Source organism: Pipistrellus kuhlii, unplaced genomic scaffold (genome assembly GCF_014108245.1).
Source record: "Pipistrellus kuhlii isolate mPipKuh1 unplaced genomic scaffold, mPipKuh1.p scaffold_m20_p_11, whole genome shotgun sequence".
In the NCBI taxonomy this organism is placed as follows: Eukaryota; Metazoa; Chordata; class Mammalia; order Chiroptera; family Vespertilionidae; genus Pipistrellus; species Pipistrellus kuhlii.
The window spans coordinates 51246117-51268712 of record NW_023425416.1 but is presented as its reverse complement, the minus strand read 5'-3'; the positions used below and the strand labels follow the sequence as shown (position 1 = coordinate 51268712).

The 22596-nt window shown below is 67.9% G+C and overlaps 1 protein-coding gene across 9 annotated transcripts in view; it reads right to left on the bottom strand.

Moving 5' to 3' along the window:
- The window catches only part of CACNA2D2 (calcium voltage-gated channel auxiliary subunit alpha2delta 2), a 94399-nt gene that overhangs the window by 66860 nt on the left and 4943 nt on the right, over positions 1-22596 (bottom strand). For all 9 annotated transcript variants that reach the window (XM_045579551.1, XM_045579549.1, XM_045579550.1 and 6 more), the window contains exon 2: positions 12247-12328. In XM_045579551.1, the coding sequence (XP_045435507.1) occupies positions 12247-12328 (82 nt within the window). The remainder of the gene's footprint in view (positions 1-12246; positions 12329-22596) is intronic.

Sequence of the window (22596 nt, the reverse complement as noted above, 5' to 3'; positions counted from 1 at the left end):
GCGGACAGGCTGTCTGGCCGGCACAGGAGCCTGTCTGGCTCCGGGCGAGACTGCCCTGGGCGCGAACTTGCCAGAAGCCAGGTGTGAGAGGTCAGAGGAAACGGGGGAGGGGAGGGGGGGAATTTGGGGCAGAATTAGTCAAGGTCACGGGAAACGCCATAAATGAACAAAACTAACACCAGACGGCTGTTTACCTGCAGGAAAAAACTGTCAAAACTGCCCCCCAACGTGTGTACTGTGGGGTACGCTTCCGCTGAGCGCCTGCCTGGTCAGGACAAGGTCCACGCTGAGCCCTGGCGGGAGGTGTCACAGCGCGGTGACGGGGCGGGGGGGAGCGGGGGAATTGGGGGGCACTGGGGGGAGGGGGCGGGGGGAGGCCCGGGAGCTCGCCTGCCCTCCCCCCCGCAGATCCTGCCAAGACGGAGCTCGGGGAAGTGGGACTACGTGCGTCATCCCGAGATGTGGCTGTGGGAGGGAAAGACAGCCTCTGGGGAGGGGGCGGGGTGCGGGGAAGCCGGCTCGCCCGAGCGCCTGTGCGATGCCGACTTACACACCGGCATTAGCGTCCACTTAGGCCGGCGGGAGATGTGGAGGGAGGAGGGGCGGGAGAGGAGAGAGAAAGACGCAGACAGAGGCGCCGGGGATGTGTGTGCGGGGTGGGGGATGGAGGTGGATGGGTGGAGGGGACACTGACGCATCGACAGGGTCTCTGGCCTCGAGACGGGTCCCGGGGCAGCAGCTGGCACCGTGCCCCTGCCCGTTCCCGCTGCGGACGAAGGCCATCCGAGGCCTCACTCCCCGATCCGCTGGGCGCAGCCTCAGACCGGCTCCTCACACCAGGCAGCCACTGGCCCCGGGGCCCCTCGCTCCCACACCCACATTTCCCGGATGTGGGGGGCGATCAGAGCAAACCCCCCCCCGGGGGCAGGGGGCACTGCCAGCGGGAGAGAGAGGCCCTCGTCTGTCCGTGTGGCCGCGGACGCACCCCCTGCCTTCGCCCCGACCTCTGGCCAAGCCGGTGCCGGGTCCGGCGCCCACCGGGCTCACACCCGCGGTCAGGCACGCCCGGCAAGGACGGGAGGGAGGGGGCCCTGCGAGGCGGGCTGGGGCTGGGTTCCCGGCAGGCCTGATGCCCCCGCCCGCAGGCCGGAGTCTCCGCGGGGCCCCTGTGTCACCAGGCCTCCCTCCCCCCGGCCTCTGGGACCCAGAATCCCCCGGAGCCCCAGGCATGGTGCTGCTCCCCAATTCGCCCTGCGATACCCGAGTCCACGGGGCACTCGCTGCAGAAGGCGCCCCAGGGTCCCCGGGCGGGGGGGGGGGGTCACCCAGCCCCAGGGGTGGACAGGACCCTGCCAGCTCTGCCAACGGTCTCCCCAAGCCTGTGTGCCAGCGCGGCGGGCGGGCAGGCGGACGGGGGAAGCATGCCCCTTGGCATGGACGGGCTCCTGCCCTACCCTGGTGCCAGCCTGAGGCGGGAGGCAAAGGCTCCACCGGGGGCCCTGCCCAGGGAGGGCGAGCACCTGGCCTCCGGGCCCGTCTGCTGTGGGTGGAGCCTCCGCCCCGAGGCCTGGTGGGGAGACAGCGGGCAAGCCCGGGGTCCTAGTCTGAGCTGGGGGGCGGTGGGTTTCCAGGGCCACCTCCTGCCCCCCCCTCCTGAGCAGCCCTGCCCCCCCCCGCCTCCTGAGCAGCCCTGCACCCCACCCCCCACCCCCACCTCCTGAGCAGCCCTGCACCCCCACCCCTGCCTCCTGAGCAGCCCTGCACCCCCACCCCTGCCTCCTTAGCAGCCCTGCACCCCACCCCCCACCCCTGCCTCCTTAGCAGCCCTGCACCCCACCCCCCACCCCTGCCTCCTGAGCAGCCCTGCACCCCCCCCCTGCCTCCTGAGCAGCCCTGCACCCCCCCTGCCTCCTGAGCAGCCCTGCACCCCCCCCCCTGCCTCCTGAGCAGCCCTGCACCCCCCCTGCCTCCTGAGCAGCCCTGCACCACTTAGCAGCAGAGACACTTTACATAACGCAATGAGGCTGCAGGAGCGGGTGCCGGCACGGGCTCCTGGGGAGGGACAGTACTGCTCCCATGCTGCCACCTCCCCCCACAGCCCGGCCAGAGGCTGCCGGGAAGCAGGAGCCTAAGAGCCGGCGGCTGCCAAGAGGGGCCGGGAACACCACGTCAGCCGGGTCCCGGGGAGGCGCTGGCCACAGCCTCACGCTTTTAGCCTAAACCCTCCGCCGCCTGCACCGGGCCGCCCTGGAGGCGGCGCTCTGAGGGGGGCGGGGGGGGGGGTTGGGAGGTTAGGGGGGGCGGGGAGCCGTAGCCCCAGGCCAGGGACCAGATTGCAGCTGCCCAGGAGGCGGTAACGTTGGAGCACAAAGGCAGCGAGGGGAGGGGAGAGTGCGTAGAAATTACTGGCGCGGTAATTGCTTTTTATATAAATGTTCTTTTTAAAAGCTTTCCCCAGCGTGAGAGGCCCTCTTCAAAGAGAACACATTCACGACGCACCGATTTCTCCCGCGCCCGGGGCTGGGGCCCCTGCCCAGCACCTGACGGGCACAGCGGCCGCCCCCTGTGAGACCCGGGCCTCAGGGCAGCCCCTCAGGGACCCGGTGCCCGGAGCGGCTGGAGGAGTCAGAGCAGGAAACGGGGCCCCAGGAGCTGGGCGCTCGGCTGCCCTCTCTGGGGAGAGGAGGGGAGGCGGCCCCAGGCTCCAGGGAGGGGGCCCTGGGCCGAGGACAGGCCCGGGGTGGTACGTGGGGGGGGCCCCGGTGCCCCTTCCCACCGCAGCTCTGGCCCCTGGAAACGGGACAAGGCCCGGGCTCCCCACTGAGGCCGCTCAGCCAGCCCGCCCAGGGCGAGCACGCCGAGGTGTGAGGACACAGTCACCGCAGACTGGCACCGTGCCCCCTGCAGGGCCCCTGGGCACAGCCGGACAGAGCCCGGCGGTTTACACGCATGGGACATGCCTGTGCCGTGTACGGAGCAGGAGCGGGCGCGGTGCCCACGGCTGCGGTTCTCACCTCGCTAATGAGCCGGTGAGGAGCTCACACCTGGACTGGTGACAGCGCTCCGGCCCGGCTGCTCACAGCCCCTGCCCGCACGGCGCCTGCACACCCCTCCGCACGGAGCGTGCACTCAGCACACACACACGCGTGTGCACGCAGGCTGGCCACCCCCCGAAGCACAGGCCTGTGGGATCACATGCGCGCGCAAACACACACACACACACAGGCCTGGTCACACTCCGTGAAGCACAGTCCTGTGGGGTCGCATGCTCACACACACACACACACAAGCGCACACACACACAGGCCTGGTCACACCCCACAAGTACAGGCCCGTGGGATCACACACACACACACACACACACACAGGCCCGGTCATACCACGTGAAGCACAGGCCTGTGGGATCACATGCTCACACACACACACACACACACACACACACACACACATGCACGCAAACATGCACACACACAGGATTGGTCACACCCCACAAAGTACAGGCCTGTGGGATCATATGCTCACACACACACACAGGCCTGGTCACACCCGACAAAGTACAGGCCTGTGGGATCATATGCTCACACACATACACACTCTCACACAAACTCACGCAGGTCTGGTCACATATGCAGCACTTCATGCAGGCCCGACCTCTCCCTTCTACAGATCAGCAAGCGCTCACCTGTTCACGCCCCCACCTCGCATGTTCTCGTCCACACGTGCACACATGCACACATTCCCACGTGCAGCATCACACGTCTCCCCCCTCCCCATCGCGAGGCCGGCTCCACTCCTCTCCCGGTGGCCGCAGGACCGAGCACCCGCCAGCTGCCTCACGGTCCGGCTGCCCGTGTGCGGAGACTGCTGGGCGGCCTGGGCGCAGCCCCGCCCGCTGGGCATGGCCCCCGACCCCGTGCGATGGGGAGACTGGGCCGGGCTCCCCCAGGGTGCCAAAGCGGGAGGGAGCGGGGCCTCCACACCGCCCTGGGGGGCTTCCTGGTGGGGGGCGGGCTGGTTTTAAGCCTGGGAGAGGCCTGGAGGGGACGGGTGAGAGGAGGGTGGCAGTGATGCTGAGGAGGAAGCTCAGAAACCTAACGGGGGCAGGCCTGGCGGGAGGCCCCGTGTCCTCACTCACACTTCGGCCGGCCCGGTGCGTCCCTTTGGGAACAGCCCAGCCTTCCTGGACCCAGGAGACAGCTGGACCTCCTCCCCTGAGCCCCTCCTTCTCCACAGCCCCTGCACCCTGCACCCTTCACAGTTAGGTCAGAGCCCTAACTGGTGTGGCTCAGTGGATAGAGCGTTGGCCTGCGAACTGAAAGGTCCCAGGTTCGATTCCGGTCAAGGGCATGTACCTTGGCTGCGGGCACATCCCCAGTGGGGGGTGTGCAGGAGGCAGCTGGTCGATGTTTCCCTCTCATGGATGTTTCTAGCTCTCTATCCCTCTCCCTTCCTCTGTAAAAAATCAATAAACTATATTTAAAAATTTTTAAAAAGCAGCCGGAACCTCCCTATGGGGCTGAGCCCAGCAGATGCCATGCAGGCTCCTCTCCCCGCTCCACCCTGATGCCCTGGGCCTGCCCCGCTTCACCGTCTCTCCCCCTCCCCGCCCCCTGTGGACCTCACTGAACCGCTACCAGCTGAGCCCCCTCCACGCCAGCCTGGTGGGCACATGGCGCACGCGTGCACACTGCAGCACCTGGGGCGGCACAGCCTCCCGGTGAGGGCCAGCCCACCCGCACCTGACCCCGGTGCCCCAGCCCGGGCCGGATACCTGGTTCCCTGATTTATGAGAACCCAGGACGGGGAGGAGGGCCCCTGCCTCGGTCTCCCCGACACGAGCCGGCCAGCCTCCTGCGGAGTCCGCTCACAGGGAGGGGGCGGGCGGAGGGAGCGGGCTGCGCCTCCCTCTCCCGCTGGTCGTGGCGGTAAATGCCGCTGGTGCTGCCCTGGGCCGGCGGGGGTTTGTCAGAACCAATTACGTCCCGGCTCTGGAAACGCTCGGGCTCCACGAATCCTGGGCAATCGTCTCCGCGGCTGCCACCGGCCCGGCCCGGCAGAGGATGGAGGAGGAGGGAGGAGTGCAGACGGGGTCAGCCATGCCCGGGGGCCACTACCCAGCCCCCACCTCCCACCCCAATCTGGACCTGACCCCCCCCCTCCCCGCCCCCGACCTGCAGCCCCATCCCTCTCGGGTGGATGCAGGCCGGGGGTGGGGGAGGGAGCGGAGCGGGCTGTAAGGGTGGGGTCCCTCTGAAGCTGACCACTAGCCGTGTGTTGGGAGGGGGTTGTCCTGCCTTAGGAAAGCCGACAAACACCCCAGATTCCCAAGCTGGAAGGACAGAGGGGCGCCCCCTTCAGGGAATGGTCCAGCAGCAAAGGCGCGGCTGACCACGGAAGCGGGCCGGTTCCGCTCGCACCTCGGAGACTCTTTCTTAAGCGGAGGGGCCCAGCCAGAGCACCCGCAGGGGTCCCGGGGCTGCGGTCAGGGCCTGGGCCCTCAGCCCTGGCCTGGGCCACTCCGCTTTCTGTCCCAGCGCCCAGACCTGGGCCCACCCGGAGGTCAGGGTTCCTGCCACCCCCGCCGCTGCCAGCCGCACCCCAGCCCTCCTCTGAGCCCCCTGGTTGCCTGATTGGGTGAAAGGGCCCCAGGCTCCTTCCGGGGTGCAGGGCTCCTCCCCCTCCCCCGGGCCTGCCCACCCCAGGGTGCCTCAGGTTCCTGGCCCAAGAAGCTACCGCCCTTTCTTGGCTCATGGCTCTGTTGCTTCAAGCCCTGACGGTCTCCAAGGTCCCGGGAAGATGTCTGATCAGCAGGCGTTACCCCCCCGCCCCCCATCCACACGTAGAAACCTGGGCCCCACCGGGAGGCAGGCTCGGCGAAGCCCGCACAAAGGAGACCAGAGGGTCCTCGCCCTCTCCTGTGAGGACACAGCGGAGGCAGCTCCTGTGGACCAGGACTGGCCTTCGCCTGACACCGGGCCTGCGATGCCTCGGCTGGGACCCCCGTCCCCAGAACCACGTGGGCCTGCGGTGTGTAGGCCCCCCGTCCGGGGGGGGTGTACGGCAGCCTGAGTCCCAGAGGACGGACATGGCGGGAAGAGGGACCCGGTTTCCAAACTCGGACGGGCCAGGGGGACACCTCGGGGGCTGCCACCAGCACAGGCTCCGGGTTCCAATCCCAGGTCTGCCCCCTCCCAGCCGTGGGCCTCGGGGGGGCCCCGCCTCCAGAAGCACAGCCTCCTCGCCCGCTCCGAGCCTGGTGCCCGTCCCCCGGGCACTGACCGCCACGCGGCCGCGGGGGCCTCCGGCACACGCTGGAAGCCGATGGCCCTCCCCACGCCTATCGCCACCAGACACGGGTCCCTCCCCCAGACCCGCCCTCCGCACCCACAGCCTCTGCAGGAACCTGGGCCGGGCTCCTGGCTGAGGATCGCAGACCCCAGGCCCCTCCCCCCGCAGGACGCCCGCACCCGCCTTCCCGGCCAGACTGGGAAGCGGCAGGACGCACCCGCCCACTCAGCCTCTGGGGACCTTCCCGGCGCTGCCTCCGCTCCCCGCTGTGCGCTGCCTCACCGCACCCTGGCGCTGGGAGCAGCGGGCGGGCAGGGCAGAGGCGGGCGCCCCAGGTGGGAGGCCCCGGTGGCCGGTGCCGTGGAGGGCGGGCTGACAGGAGCCGGGGCGGGGGGTGGGGGAGCGGGGGGAGGGACCCAGCGGGCGTCTGGAGGCAGCGCTCCCCACAATGACCTCCCTGCACCCCCACCAGCGCGCTGGCCCTCCGGCCGAGCTCCCGCCGCGGCTGAGTCGGCTTTCAGAAACCTTCTCAGAAATGGAGCTTTCTCCTCCGGAGACAGGAGCGGGGGCGGCAGGCAGGCGCAGCCGCCGCCCCCCACCTCCCCACGCGGAGCAGGAGGGAGCGGCCGGACCCCGCAGTGGGGGGGGGGGCTGAGGCAGGGCCCGGAGGAAGGCGGCGGGGCAGGCTGGGGAGCGGGGGCGGGGGCACAGGCCTCGGTGGCTCCGTGTCTGCCTCTTGTACCCGATGCTGCTCACGTGGCGGCCTCGCCGCCTCCGACGCCCTCCCAGCGGCCCCTCAGCCCGCGCGTCCCGCTGGGAGCGGAGCGAGAGGGCCATATGGAGGGAATAATAAGACAATTAACTTTCCATTAAAGAATAATATATGTGGGTTTTTAGGGAGGCGAGCAGCAGCAGTCCCTCCCGGCAGCACATTTCACACGCGCACCCCCTCCGCGGCCCCGCCAGCTCCCGTCCCAGGCTGTCTCCGCCGAGAGGGGCACCGCGGGGGCCGTGGGGACCGCGGGGGCCGTGGGGGCCTCGGCGGCAGGGGCTGCGGGGGCAGCAAGCACGCGGCCCCAGGACAGCCGAGACTTCTGGGAGCCTGGGGAGGAGGGACAGAGAGGTGGGGTGAGACAGGGTGGGGGGCTCCTGCACTCCCCCTCCCCCACCCCCCGTTGCCTCTGACCATCAGCCAGACCTCGCTGGGCTGTGTGGGGCCTGCGGGCCCAGGGGCTGCGGCCTGTCTGTCTCCGGGGGTGCAGGGGGGCCACAGCGTCGGATGGAACCAGCTGTGGGGTCTGGGGTCACCCGGCTCGGGCTTCCTCTCCTGACCCTCCAGAGCCACTTCTGCCCCCTGCACTGCCCACCCACCCCTGCTTCCTGCCTCTTCCGCCGCAGCCCTGCGCCCTGAAGGGTCCGGAGCTTCCCTGGCCAGCACTCTGGGGCCCTGCTAACCCCGCCTGAGAGGCCCCGGGGCCCAGACAGGGCCCTCCCCAAACGGGGGTGTGCGGGGGGGGGGGGGGTGACCACAGCCGGCGCAGTACCCTGAGCCGGTGGGAGTGCACGTGCTCCGGGAGTTGGTGGCACCAGGCGGTGGGGAGGAAGGCTGGTCTCTCAGGAGCCCACCGGCCCATCCCGGTCCCTCTGCGCCCGCAGGAGGGGCCTCCCGCGGCCAGACTCCGGCCCGCCCGGCGCCGCTCCAGATGTGCGCGCCGCAAACATTAATTACACTTTCCCGGGGGGGGGGGCGGCGCGGCACAGGCTCAGATGCCCGTCCCTGGGACCCGAAGGGGCGGGCACAGGCCCCCGCGGCCGGGACCCCGACTGTCCGGAGGAGCGGCCGCCCGAGGCCCCGCTCTCTGTGGAAGAGCTCAGCCGCCCGGGGGCTCCTGCGGGCAGGCCCGGGCTGCACCTCTGCCCACCCACCGGTCCTCGGGCTGGCCTGCCGGGCTCCGGGTGGGACTGGCCAGGGCCTCGGGGTCCCCCTCTGCATGTCAGGGCCACGAGCTGCGGCCCCACGGGGGAGGCGCTCAGCGACACGGGCTGGGCTCTACGCCGGGTCTGCCCCCAACGGGAGCCCGGGTTCGGGGGCTGTGCCGCCTGAGAAAGCGCCTCAGAGACCCAGGCTCGGCGTGAGCCTTCCGGGGGGGCCTGTGGTCCCCGACGTGGCCGCCCAGCTGTCTGCTCCCAGCCCCTCCCCTCCCGCCCCCGAGGCTCTCCTCTCCCCTCCAGCGCCCGCCGCTCCCGTGCGGAGTCTCCCCCCCAGGAACCCATCCCCAGGCGGCTGCCCCTGAGGATCTCCGGTCCCTCCTCACGCTGACCCGGATCTCTCCTGCTTGGCTTTCCCACGAAAGTCTGCAGAGTCGTCCCCCTTCCCGCTCCCCGGACACCCGCCAGGAGCAGGCGGCTCCCTGGCTGTACCCATCGGAGGGACGGAGGGACGGAGGGACGTGGGGAGACTGGTCCCATCTCTGCCTCCTCCCCCATGCACCCCCAGGCACCTGATGAATTATTCATCCTGATCAGCCTCATTATGCAAATGAGCTCAGAGCCCAAGCATATGCTCTCTGCTCTCCCCCCGGGAGGGGGACAATATGGTGCTGACAATATGGGGGAGGGGAGGGAAGGGGCCGTGGGCAGGGCGGGCTGCAGCAGGCGCCACCCCTCTGTGACCTGCTCGCGGGCAGCGTGGGGCAGGGCCCGGGCGGCGAGGTGGGCACCTGGGGGGCGTGGCGGCATTGTGCCTGGCCATAAGCATGGGGAGCGATGCCCCCCAGCTCCAGGCCCCAGCAGGAGCTCCTACTATGTGCTGGCTCTGGGGTAAGAGGAGGAAATGTGACAGGGGTCCCCCCTGACCGCCCCGATGCTTTCCGACTTGTAAATGGGCCACAGTCTGCGCAGTCGCCCCCCCCCCCCCCCCCCCCCCCCGGTCGTGGGGAGGTTGGAGAGGAAAGCGCCCAGGCAGGAAAACTCCCAAATGCCACTGTCGGCAGTTTCGGGGCGCCTGCAGCTGCCAGCGCCGGCTCTGGCCCCCGGGGGTGGGGCCCCTCGAGGCTGGGCAGGAGGGAAGACAGCTCTTTGGGGAAGGAGGCCACGGTGCCCGGATGCCAGGATCACCGGCTGCAGGTGCCTGAGGCAGCTCAGAATCCGCTCAGGAGGCCCAGGCGGGCGGCCCCGGGGGAGAGCCGGTGCCAGGGTCCGCGGGCTCTGCAGCAAGCCTCCTCCGGACCCACCCGAGCCGGGCATGGCCGGGCACACGGCCCCCTCCTAGGCTCAGCCCGGGCGGCCCTTTCCCGCTGGAACTTTTCACCTGCTCCCGCTGCCCGCCCGCCACGTGCCCTGTGCCAAGGAGCTGTCAGGGGAGGAAGAGGCTGAGGAAGCAGCTGAGGAAAGTGGAGCAGGACAGAGCCGCCGGAGAGCTGGCAGCGCCAGCAGGCGGAGGGCTGCCAGGAGGAGCCGAGCGCCAGGTCAGCGCTTCTGCCTGCTGCCAGGCGGGCCACGGCCACGGCCACGGCCACGGCCACACCTAGTGGCCCCTGCCCCAGCCCAGCGCCCGCTGCCCAGGCCCACCCTGCCCACCTTCCAAGAGGCAGGCACCCAGAGAAGCCTGGACAGGAGCAGGCAGCCCGCCCCAGGCCGGCCCTGCCCCTCCAGGGCTGCGGGACTTTGGTGTTGGGGAGGAGGGGGTAGGGAGAAGGGGGAGGAGAAAGGTGTGTTTATTTCATTTATTATTATTATTTTTAATATATCTTATTGATTTTTATTTTTTTATATTTTTCTAATATATTTTATTTTTATTAATTTCTTAATTAAATTATCTGTGTACATATTTTAACATTGCCCCCCCCCTTCATACCCTCCCTCCCCAGAGTTTTGTGTCCATTGGTTGTACTTATATGCATGTGTACAAGTCCTTCGGTTGATCTCTTATCTCCCCCAGATCTCCCTACCCTCCCCGCAGTGATTTGACAGTCTGCTTGTTGCTTTACTGTCTTTATATCTGACTTTTGGTTCATCAGTTTGTAATGTTCTTTAATATCCATAAATGAGTGAGGTCATGTGGTGTTTCTCTTTCATTGACTGGCTTATTTCACTCAGCATGATGTTCTCTAGTTCTACCCAAGTTGCTGCCAATGATGAGAATTCCTTCTTTTTTATGGCAGCATAATATCCCATTGTGTAGGTGTACCATAGTTTTTTTAACCAAAATTATCTGCTGATGGGCACCTAGGCTGTTTCCAGATTCTAGTTATTGTAGATTGTGCTACTATGAACATAGGGGTGCATTTATCCTTTCTGATTGGTGTTTCTAGTTTCTTGGGATATTTTATTGATTTAAAAAAAAAATAAATGTTATTGATTTTTTACAGAGAGGAATAGAGAGGGACAGAGAGTTAGAAACATCGATGAGAGAGAAACATGGATCAGCTGCCTCCTGCACACCCACTACTGGGGATGTGCCTGCAACCAAGGTGCATGCCTTTGACCGGAATCGAACCCGGGACCTTTCAATCCGCAGGCCGACGCTCTATCCACTGAGCCACACCTGCTTCGGCGGGGAGGTGTGTTTATTGAGGGAAGTACCGGAACAGCCCAACTGCCGTCAGAAAGACAGGGCACCCGGCAGGACGGTGAGCAGAGGGAGTCTGACTGACCACGGGTGCCGCCCGCCCCTGCTGTTCTCACCCTCACCCCCGGCCAGACCTCCAGCCGGCCCGGGCCGGGACCAGGAGGCTCCGGTTCACCCAGACCCGAGTCCGGGCATGACCCACGGGGCGAATTCCGGGACAGAGTCCTGGAGGGACTCAGGGCGCCCGGTTAACCCCTCCAGTGGGCGCATCCCGGGTCCCGACCGGGAGCCAGACAGGCCCGAGGCTGCCTGCCGGGGACTCCGGCTTCTCCTGGGGCGCAGGGAACCGCAGCACCCGGTGGAACCAGCTGCAGAGTCCGGGTCCCGGGCTTTGAGCCTCCCCTTCCGGGCACATCCCGCCCCGGCACTGGGCCGGCACTGGGCCGAGCCGTCAGGCCCGAGCGCAGCCCGGCCTCTGGCCCAGAGTGGCCGGCCTCTGAGCGCGGCCGCGGACGGGGAGCTGGCGGGGAGAGCGGGCTGGGGACGGGGTGCTGGGAGGCTGGGCCCCTCGGGAGAACAGCCGGCAAGTGGGGGGCTCTGGCCTCCAGCCCTGGAGCCCTCTCCGCCCGTCAGCACCTCCTCGGACCCAGGTGACCATCTCCTGCGTGGGCTCCTCCGTCCTCCGCCTGCGTCTGCTTCCCGGCTCCCGGCACCGGCTGTGAGCTCAGTGCAGGGAGACGGTGAGAGCAGCCCCCGGCAGCTGCCCCACCGAGGTCCCACCTTCTGACCTGGGCCCTGGCTGAGAGGGGCGGCCGGACACACGGAGGATCTGCTCCCGGAGCCGGGCCTGGGCTCTGATGGCTCCGGCCAGCCCCCGGCCGCCCCCGGAGCTTGGCCCCGGCCTCTGAGCTCTCCCGTAGGCAGCGACGGCCCAGGATGCCAACAGCGACACGTGGGCGGCCTCGGGTGACGGATGGCCGCCCTCCACAGCCGCGTCGCGAACATTAACATAATCTCCCACATGGCTGTGCCGCTCGGTCCATCCATCACCCCTCCCGCCCGGGTCCTCGCCTCGCCCCGCTCCCCGCGGACGGCCCCTCCGGCTCAGTGCGCGGCCCCATCCGCCGGCTCTCCAGGGCCCAGACTCTGTCCCCGACGCTGCTGCACACCCGCCTCACCGGCCGACCACCCGCCAAGCCCGGCCCAGGGCCGATGGGGCGCGCAGCACAGCGACCGCAGGGAGGGCAGGCCGGGCCGGGAGGAGTCAGCCATGCATGTTACACCTCCCGCGTCCTCAACCAGGCCCGCCAAACCTCCTCGCGCCCCATCTCCAGAGCCCCCGCTTCCCACGTGGGAGAGGGTCCGAGAAGGGGGAGCGGCAGGCTTACCTCCCGGAGCTGCTGGGCGCCCCCGAAGATGCGCATCACGCCGTCGATCTCCTGCTCCAGGCGCCTCGCCCAGTGCTGCATCCTGCGTGCGGAGAGGAGAGAGTCAGGGCCGCCGGGTGCCCGGACAGCCCGCCCAGCCCCGGGGTGCCCGCGGCAGCCGCCCCTCCAAGCACCGGGTCCCTGTGAAATGCAGCCTCGAGGCCCAGGCCTGCGGGCAGCGGCAGGAGGACCGACGGCACCTCAGACGCTGGACCACACCCTGCACAGCGGCCGGGCGTGGGGACTGGCCAGGGAGGGGGCGCGGGAGGGAGCGGGGAGCCTGCTGGGCCCGGAGCCCCTGGTCCCCAGGGCGGGGTGGGGTCTGGGGGAGGGAGGGACTCGAGGGGGCCTCTTGGGAGCAGCGGACACAGATCTCCCAGCTCGGGGGCCCTCGCCTTCCCGGCGCCCAGAACCCGAGCTGATCCCTGGGTGCACTTTCCCTGGGACCCCCTCCCCCAACACACACACACACACACACACACACACACACACGGCCCTTTCAGAGCACCCGGCCCCTCTCTGGGGACACGGCAAGCCCCCGAGTCCCGCACCTGAGCCCCCAGCCTGAGCCGGTGCTTCCTCAGAGGTGAGAAGGACACACAAGGACACGCCAAGGATGCTGCCCAGGGAGCTGGGGACGGACCGGACGGACAGACAGACGGTCACGTGGCCCTGTGTTCTCAGCCCAAACCCACGCACAGGGCGGTATCCGGGGTGAGGCCTGGCCAGGTTCTAACCTGGGACCCGATCGGTGAGCACAGGGGCTGCCAAGAGATGCCCCCCACCCCCGCCGGCCACAGGCGCCTCCGCGGTGACCAGGACCCCTCGTCCGAATGCGTCTGGAAAGGCAGCTCAACTCCCCAGTCCCACAGGCAGAGCGGGGCCTCCCAGTGAGACCCCAAGGGCTGCCAGAGACGCAGCACGCCCCGGGCCCAGCACGCCCCAGGGGGCAAGGGAGGGTGCCCGGCCCGCCTCTGGAGGGCCAGCCGGGAGCCGGGGGCACCGGACACTGCACCTGGCCCCGCGCCTGCCAGGGGCCGCCTCCTCCGCTCCCGCCTGCCCCGGCCACCTGGTGCAGGACCTCCTGGCGCTCTGGGTCCGAGGAGCTCGCCTCTGCCCCACATCCCTCCCCAGGCCGTGGCGGGGGCTGGGCCTGTGCCATTGTGTGTGCCCGGGTCCGTTGGCATGGGAACTCCGAGCAGGAGGCGGGCGGATCACTAATTGCAATTTGCCAAGCTGAATGTCAGGACCGAAATGAAAAAAAAAAATCAACATCAAAAGAACGAGGTATTGGCTTCGGCTTGTTGCCGACTGGGCCGCAGCGTGAGGCCCACCTCCACGCCCACCACAGGGGCCCGAACCCGCTGCACGCCAGGCTCGGGGGAGCCGGCACCGGCCGCCAGCAGGACGGCCTGGCCCGGCTGTGGGCGGACAGCCGGAGCCTGGCGGGCCTCACGCACGGGTGAGGCCAGGGAGCTGACCTCCAAAGGGGACCATCAGCTCAGCCCTCGCACTAGGCTTGACCTTGACCCTGACCTCAGCCGTGCGCTGGCCGAGGGGACAGAATGCCCGTCATACTCCTGCCTGGGACCATCACGAACAAGGACACCCCTGTGATGGACAAGCTGTGGCGCCGACATGTCGCCGGCGTCCTTGCTTCAATCCTCAGGAAGAGGCAAACACCACCTTCCCCAACGAACAGATGGGGAAACTGAGGCACAGAGATGGCACGTGACCTGCCCAAGTTCACCCACCCAGGAAGTGGTGGACACGGAACGCCCGGCAGGGGTGCACCTCTGCCCAGCTCTGCCTTCGGAGCTTGAGGCCGGGCACGGTGGGAATGTGTGTGCAGCGGCAAAGGCAGCCCATCACGGCCTCCCCCCTCTCCTGCCTCCTCCCGGGAGCACAGCCCCAGCCGTCCCAGGCCGCTGACTCCTGCCCAGCGCGTCTGTGGGTCTTCCGTTCCAGGGTCCCACAGATAAAAGAAAATTAACTGGAAGACCGGGCATGGGTGTCAAATTTTTATTCTGCTCAGACAATACGTTATTATCGTTATTATTATCGCCACCATTTCATCAAAACTGGCTATCTCAACCCTAAAACATTTTTCCCGAAGATCCTTCTCAGGATAAAGTCCCGTTCTTACCCAAAACACACACTCACTCCCCCTCCCTCCATTCTGCTCTCCCTTCCTGTCCCCAGCACACATGTGCACGCACAGATGTGCGCACGCACACATGTGCACACACAGATGTGCACACACACGTGCACGCACAAATACACACAGATGTGCACACACACGTGCATGCACAAATACACAGATGTGCACACACATGTGCACACACAAATACACAGATGCACGCGCACGCATGAGTGCATGCACACATACTCATACGAGTGCGCACACGCACGCACGCACACACGCGAGTGCACGCACACACGTGCACAGCCTCCCCTCTCCCACCCGCCGCTGAGCAGCCTGCGGGCTGCCATGGGCTGCAGGGCCGGCTCCCCGGACACACCCTCCCTCCTGGCTCTCGGGGCAGCTCCCGCCCCGGGGCCTGTGTGCGGGGCCTGGTGGGCAGGCCGGGCTGCACCGCCATGCCCTCCGCGCACAGCACTCAGGTTCCCCGTCATCCACCTGCCCCGGACCCAGCCAGGAGCCACTGTGTGTGCCCAGGACATGACAGACCCTTCATTTCATCGTTTTAAAAAAGTATGCATTATATTGATTCTTAGAGAGAAACATCGAGGAGAGAGGAACATCGCTGACTGCTGCCTCCTGCGTGCCCCCGTCCCAGGGCAGGCCCCGGCGAGCCCCATCGGGATGGAACCGGTGTCCGCTGGGCCCTGGGCCAGGGCCGGCACGAAGCCACACCAGCTGGGCCATTGGTCTCACCTGCACAGAGACGCGCTCGGCCGGTTCCCGGGTCTGGCTGGTGTCCCAGTGCGGGCCCCACAGCGGGGGAACCCCACCCGAGCCGAGCCTGGCCGGGCATCGGTGTCCTCGCCCCGCAGAGGGCTGGGCCTCTGGGAGGACCCACCGCCCGCCGGGTCCAAGGCAAACGGACCAAATCCCTGGGGCTTCCACCAGCCCCGCACCCCCCCCCCCGTCACCCTCCCCCGGCCGCCCACCTGCGGCTCCTCGCCCGGGACGCTCCGGGCCCCAGCGCCGCTAAGCGCCCCTCAGCGCGGCAGCGAGGAGAGGAGGCACGTGCGGCCGCCATCCATGCCCTCCACGTGCCTGAACCCGGAGGGTCCCCCGGGGCCTCCGCACGGATAGAGACCTGGGCCCTGTACGGGGAGAGGCCGTGAGCGGAGCCTCCGTCCCGGCAGCCCCGAGGGCGGGCTCGGTCAGCCAGCCCCTCTCCCCGGCCCAGCACTCACACTCCCAGGAACACTCACACTCCCGGGAACGCCCGCACTCCCGGAACGCCCGCACTCCCGGGAACACTCACACTCCCGGGAACGCCCGCACTCCACTCCGGGAGGAGAAGGGGAGGGAGAGTGCCCAGCGGCTCCCCTCAGCCCCTGCTCCCTCGCTCAGAGGGACCAGGCGGGGGCACAGGCGCAGTGAGACGCTGACCCCCGGGCTGCACGACCCCAGGCCTTAGTCTCCAGGGCAAGGTCAAGGTCAGAACCAAGGTGGGAGGGAAGAGGGGGTGTCGCCTTCTGGCGAGGTGTGGGGTGAGGACCCCCGTTAGCAGGCAGAGCCATGGGGACCCAGCAGGAAGGCCTGGCCCCGGGACAGAGCGCTCAGGAGGGGCGGCACTGAGGCAGCCACACAGGCCCCCCCAGGGGGGAGGGGGCAGGGCCAGGAGGAGGCGGGAGAAGATAGGGAAGAGGGGAGGTGAGGGGAGGAGGGGGGAGAAGGCGCAGAGAGGGATGGGAGCCTGCCTGCAGATGCAGCAGCAGAGATTAAACTGCTGCCAGTTGTTAATTTTATATGTGGAGTTGTTGATCAGAATGTGATTTAATTGTACAGTATAATCCGGGCTTTTGGAATAAATTATGCAGAAAACTCATCTATAATTAAACAAATCAAAAACCCGGAGACAGGTGACAGCGCAGGTTCACCCTCCGAGGGCGTGGGCAGCGTGGGCGGCTGGACCCCGCGGGGGAGGGGCAGGCAGGGGCCCAGGGCCAGCGAGGAGCCAGGCCCCTGGGACTCCCACCCTCAGCCCCTGCAGGCCTTCTCCCCTCTCCCAAGGAGGCCTGCTGCAGGCTGCCTCCACCAGGCTGGCTGCCTGGATACCCCTTCCCCTGGGGCTCAGGAGCAGTCTGTGACCCCCTCCCCCTCCCCTCCCCCCCAGGGGTGGAGCAGCAGGTGAAGGGGACGGGTGTATGAAGGTGAGGGGGCACACGGCAAGACAGCGTTGGGTGGGGCAGGTGGGGGTGGCCACTGGGATAGCTGACGGCCTCTAAAAGGGAATGAGACCCTGACATCCCTCTGGAATCCTCTTCCTCCCCCGCTCCCCCCCCAGCTGACCGCAGCTCCCTCTGTTCCGGCCAAAGCCGCAGGGGGCCTGGGAGCTGCCTTCTCCCTGTGCCCACTGCCTATCAGCTCCCGCCCCACCGCCCTGGCCACCGCCTCGCTCAGGGCACGTGGGTCATCAGCGCTGGCCTGTCCACCTCGCCCCCCACGGGAAGCCAGCCGCTGCCCAAACAGCACTGACTCCGCACGCCCTCCTGGGCCAGCACGTTCCCCGTGCCCCAGGCCTCCTCCCCTGAGGCTGAGCCCCGAGGAGCAGGCTCAGGGCTGCGCTTTCCAGTCGGGCGGCCTCCGCACCCTGCCCAGCCCTGTGCGGGCAGGGGAGGGGCAGGGACAGGGGCAGGGGCAGGGGAGGGGCAGGGACAGGAGCAGGGGCAGGGGCAGGGGCAGGGGCAGAGGAGGGGCAGGGACAGGAGCAGGGGCAGGGGAGGGGCAGGGACAGGAGCAGGGGCAGGGGAGGGGCAGGGACAGGAGCAGGGGAGGGGCAGGGGCAGGGGCAGGGGCAGAGGAGGGGCAGGGGCAGGGGAGGGGCAGGGGAGGGGCAGGGACAGGGGCAGAGGAGGGGCAGGGGCAAGGGCAGAGGAGGGGGAGGGGCAGGGACAGGGGCAGAGGAGGGGCAGGGGCAGGGACAGGGGAGGGGGAGGGGCAGGGACAGGAGCAGGGGCAGGGGAGGGGCAGGGGCAGAGGAGGGGCAGGGGAGGGGCAGGGGCAGGGGCCAGAACAGGAGCAGGGCAGGGGTGGTGCTGCAGAGGCCGGTGGACGGAGGCTGCCCGGGGCAGGTCCCGGAGGCCCTCGCCGTGCCTGGCTCCTCGCGATGAATTATTAAAGCTCACTTATGACGGGCCTGCCCGGCCCGCGGTGTCCGTGCATAATTCATGGCGCTGCCGGAGGCCGGCGCGGAGCAGCCACTTCCTCCCGGACGCCAGAGCAGCGTGCGGGAAGGAGTGCCCGCCCGACGTCCCCCAGGCTGTCCCGTCAGCGACGAGCCAGAGGCGTCGGTGACCCCGCGGCGGCCGCTGCAGAGCAGAGCGGGGGGTCCGGGCCGGGGATGTGGGTATCCACCTGCCGCTGAGCGGCCCCACGTCTGCTCCCCCGCCGAGCCTCCGGCCCAGCCTCTGACGCAGACACGTCGGGGGGCCTTTGGGGGTGTGCAGCGCCTCCTCCTCACCCCCACATTTTCCAGGGAAACGTAACCCCTGCCCAGGCCCACGTGACACAGAGGTCCCGCCAGGCTGGCCCTCGGGACGCAGCTGCTCGGACACAGGCCCGGGTGCCCTCCAGGGGCCGTGATGGAGCCGCCCAGCTGGTCCCCGGGTGGCCCTGGAGGGGGAGGCACCCCAGGGGCCCCTGCAGCTGGGCCCCGAACGGCGGGGGAGGGACAGACCCCGGGCACGCGTCACCCGCCGCTCCCGCCAGTCTGTCACTCCCACGGCCCCACCTCCCCTCCTGTCGTCCTCCCAGCCCCCCGCGTGACTCCGTCCTCGCTGAGCCACAAACAGCCGTCCTCTGCGTGTGTCCTGCACAGCCGCCTGCCTCGGGGAGCACAGACCCCCCCCTCCGGGCAGACCCCCGCCCCGCCCGCCCGCAGGAACCTGGACCAGCTCCCTCGGAGCTGGCTTCTCGCTGGTGCCCGGCGCCTCAGAGGGAGCCAGCCACACGCCAGCCGCATGCCACTGCAGCTCCCCCGTGCTCGGTGGTGAGCCCCGGAGCCATGCCAGCCCCTCTGAGGGCGGAGCGGCCTGTGGCTGCAGCCGGGCCGCCCCGGGAAGGCCCAGGCCAAAGAGCCGCTGCCTGGCCAGCCCTCGGGGCGGCGGGAGGACAGGCAGCCAGGCACAGCCAGGAGGGCTTGTCACCGGCAAAACACTGCAGGCGCTCCCGGGCTCCTGCTCATTCCCCCCACCGCATTCGTCACTCACTCATTCACTCATTCACTCATTCATTCACCATTCACTCACTGGGGGGTATGAGCAGGGCTCCTGCTCATTCCCCCCACCGCATTCGTCACTCACTCATTCACTCATTCACTCATTCATTCACCATTCACTCACTGGGGGGTATGAGCCGGGCTCCTGCACATTCCCTACCGCCTCTTCTGTCATTCATTCATTCATTCATTCATTCTCCATTCATTCATTCATTAACTGTTCATTCATCACCACTCATTCACTCACTCACTCACTCACTGGCCCTGGCGAGCGGGGCAGATGTGGGCCTGCCCTCGGGAGCTTGGAATCCCAGCAGAGCAGACATCTGACCTGGTCCGGATGGAGGGGTGGAGGGAAGAGGGGCGGCCATGGGCCTTGTAGGGGGGATGACACAAGGGGCCTGAACAGCCTCACTGCAGAGCGGGGGGTGAAGCCTGCCTCAGTGTTCCTGTCTGTGAAATGGGAATAACGTGGACCAATCTCACTGGACAGCACATGTGAGGGTCCAGCTCACGGATGGATGATGTGGTTAAAATAGCTACTTCCAGTACCAACGTTCCCTCGGGCATGGACACCCTCGCTTCCCTTCCCCTCCCACCGTCCTCCTCGGCCCCCCACGTGCAGACAGCTGTATATACAGATACCGCCCCCTTCTCCACCGCTCCCCCATGCTTCCCCCAAAACCCGTCTGCGAGAATCTCCCACCGCCAGCCCCAAGGTGACCCCTCCTTAGCCCAAGGGCAAACCCTGCTGAGCCCGAGCCCATCACAGCGCTCCGCCAGTGATTGGCTTAGCGCGGACATGTGACCCAGGGCCAGCCAATGAGGAGCCAGGGAAAGTTGGCTGGCGGTTTCCTCTGGAACCACCCCCTCATTGACACTAATGTCTCTGCCTGTGATGCCTGGAGCTGTGGCCGCCATCTCCCTGCAAGGACAGACAGACACTGGCGGAGCGGAGCCAGGCGGTGTGGGCGCGGGCTGGTCCCTTCCTGGCAGCGCCCACCCCGGGGCTCCCTGCCGGAGGGTGGACAGTGGTCACCTGTGGTCACCAAGGTGCACCCAGAGGCGGCCGCCTTTCCTTGCAGCCGAACGCACTCTTCAGACCGCTTTCCAGGGGGCAGAGGTGGGCTCCATGCCAGCTCCTGGGAGGCCCCCGGGCACTGGGTGCTGGGGGAGCGGCACAGACAGGGTGCAAGAGGCCCGAGGGGGCCCGGCGAGCAGGCAGGGGGGCAGAGGCCGGAGCGCCGCTGGGACCTGCAGGTGGCAGCCTGGCCGGGCCTGGCCATGTCCAGGGCCAGTGGCCGGAGACCAGCGCCGGGCTGGGTGCAGGCCAACGCCGGGGGCAGGCTTCGGGGTGCCCCCAGTCACGCTCCCTGGGAGACCCTGCAGCTTGGGCGGGGGTCCGGAAGGCCTGAGCTCGGGGAGAAGGGGACCCCACCTGAGCGCCCTCGCACAGGCCCGCTCTGCAGCTCCCTCCGCGTTTCTGACGGACACAGCCGGGCCGGGGTGGGCGGTCGCCGTGTCCGCGACCTTTAAGCCGCAAACGCAGCGTGCCAGGCGGTGCCGAGCACGCGGCTGCGGCGAGGTGATTAAGGCTTAAATGCCACGTCAGCCGGAGACGCGCAGCGAAGCGGCCTCACCCCCCTCCCCGCCGTGGCCCCCCCCACTGCCTGGGACGCAGCTGTCCTTCCCCAGCGCCCAGAGCCTGGGAACCCGCACGCGGGCATGGCGGGAGCTGGGCCGCACTGCAGGGCTCCTGGCTCTGGGGGTTTGCAGAGGAGGTCTCGATGCCCCCGCACCCCGATGCCCCCGCACCCCAATGCCCCCGCACCCCGCACCCTGATGCCCCCGCCCCCCGATGCCCCCGCCCCCCGATGCCCCCGCCCCCCAAGCACCCCGATGCCCCCGCCCCCCGATGCCCCCGCACCCCGATGCCCCCGCACCCCGATGCCCCCGCACCCCGATGCCCCCGCACCCCGGGGTAGGAGGCGTTTATTTACGGGAACCAGATATGCGCCCCCGTGCAGGGGTGCAGACTGAGGACCCTCCTAGAGCAGCCTGTACTGAGCACGGGGACTGGGACCTGCCCCCCGCACCCCCCAGGGCATGCAGCCAGCACTAAAAGCACTAAAAGCCCTGAAGGCTCCCTCGCCACCTCAGGCTGCAGTTTCCCTGCCTCACATGGAGGTATCGGGGGCCTGACTGTGGCTGGGATGTGTCCTTCCCAAGTCAGGGACCATGCGAGGCGCACAGCACCCCAGGAGGCAGCCCGCCCACACTGCCTGGCCCCCAGGAGCCCTTCCCGGCCACCTCCGTCCTCTGCGGAAACCCCCCCAAATGCCGAGGACTCGGGGCTCTCCCGGCTCCGCCAACACATGAGAATGCCAGGGAAACGCGGTCCCGCAGACACCAGACCCCGCAGTGCAGGGCCCAGCGGCAGCCCAGCACCTCAGACAGCCCTGCTCACAGAGACCGGTGCCCAAACTCCCGGGAGGAAGTGTCCACCCGCCCGGCCCCCCTGGAGGAACATGTGGGGATCCTCAGGCGGAGCTTCTGCACCCAAACCGCCTGCAGCTGCTGCCCCGCGGCCTGCTGAGCTGCCCAAGCTGCAGCCGACGCTGGGGTGCCCGCCTCCTCCGCTCCGGGTGCAGAGGACAGGCGCCCACTCAGCGAGGGAGCCGCCGGCCAAGGTCACCCCCGCAAGGCCCCGGGGAGGGCTGCCGGGGGGCTCTGCTCCAGGAGGAGCTCGCCATGCGGGGCCCACGCCTCCAGAGCGTCTACATGCGACTCCACTTGCAAATGTCGGCACTGCAAGGACGCCGCCCGCGTTCCCTCGCCGACTGTCAGCCAGCCAGTTGGTCGATGATCAAACTTCCCGGCTCAGCCATAACTCAGGCTGTTTCTGACATGAAAGTTTGCACAACACCGGCCCCCACCACCAGACGGGTGCGTTGCTCACTGTCAGCACTTGCCCGGCCAGGCCCTGGCACTGACTGCAGAGGCAGGTGCTGGAGGTGGGCACTGGGTGCAATCCGGGGACAGAGACACACTGTGCACATGCCACACACAGATGTGCACACATGCATAAGCACACACCCACACCCGCATTCCTGCACGCACACACCTACACCTGAGCATGCACGAACACACAGACCTGCACACGCACACACAACACGCAAGCATGCACACACCGGCACACACGTTCACACACACATGCACACGGGCACACAAAGCACATCTTCATATACAAAGGGACACTCATACACATGTGTGCAGACGTGAACACATCTAACATGTGTGAACAAAACCATAAGATCGCACATGTGGAGACACTTCCACACACAAGATGACGTGTGCACAGGCCCAAGCAAGGGCCATGCATGGGAGAAAAGACCCAGAAACTACAACTGAGTCCCAGGTGCTTCTAGGGCCTGGCTGGGTGGGGGGTGCTATGGGCCACGGGACAGGTGGCTGGCACTTGGGGTGCAGGCCCAGCTGGACTGAGGACCCTCCTAGACCCAGTCGGGGCCTGTGTGCCCTTATCACCCCACTCTGGGGCCAAGCCTCCCCCCCAGGACCTGTCACACCCCCACCCTCTGAGGCAGCACTGCGGAGGGAATTCTGCCAGAAATGAGGCTGAGACCAGAGAGGGAGAGGGAATTCCCCAGATCGCACAGGGGGCGGGAAGCGCGGCCCGGCCTCCATGGGGCCCAGAGGGGGCGCCCTGAGAAAAGCCTGGCCAGGAGGGCGGGAGCACAGCCCAGGGTGCACACAGGAAAGACCGGCAGATGGGGTGACTCCCCACCGCCTCCCCCACTCCTTCCCCTTTATTCCAGGAGCCTTTCCCGGGGGGGGGGGGGGGGGAGTGTTAATGGTCAGCAGGAGGGCCTTCCCG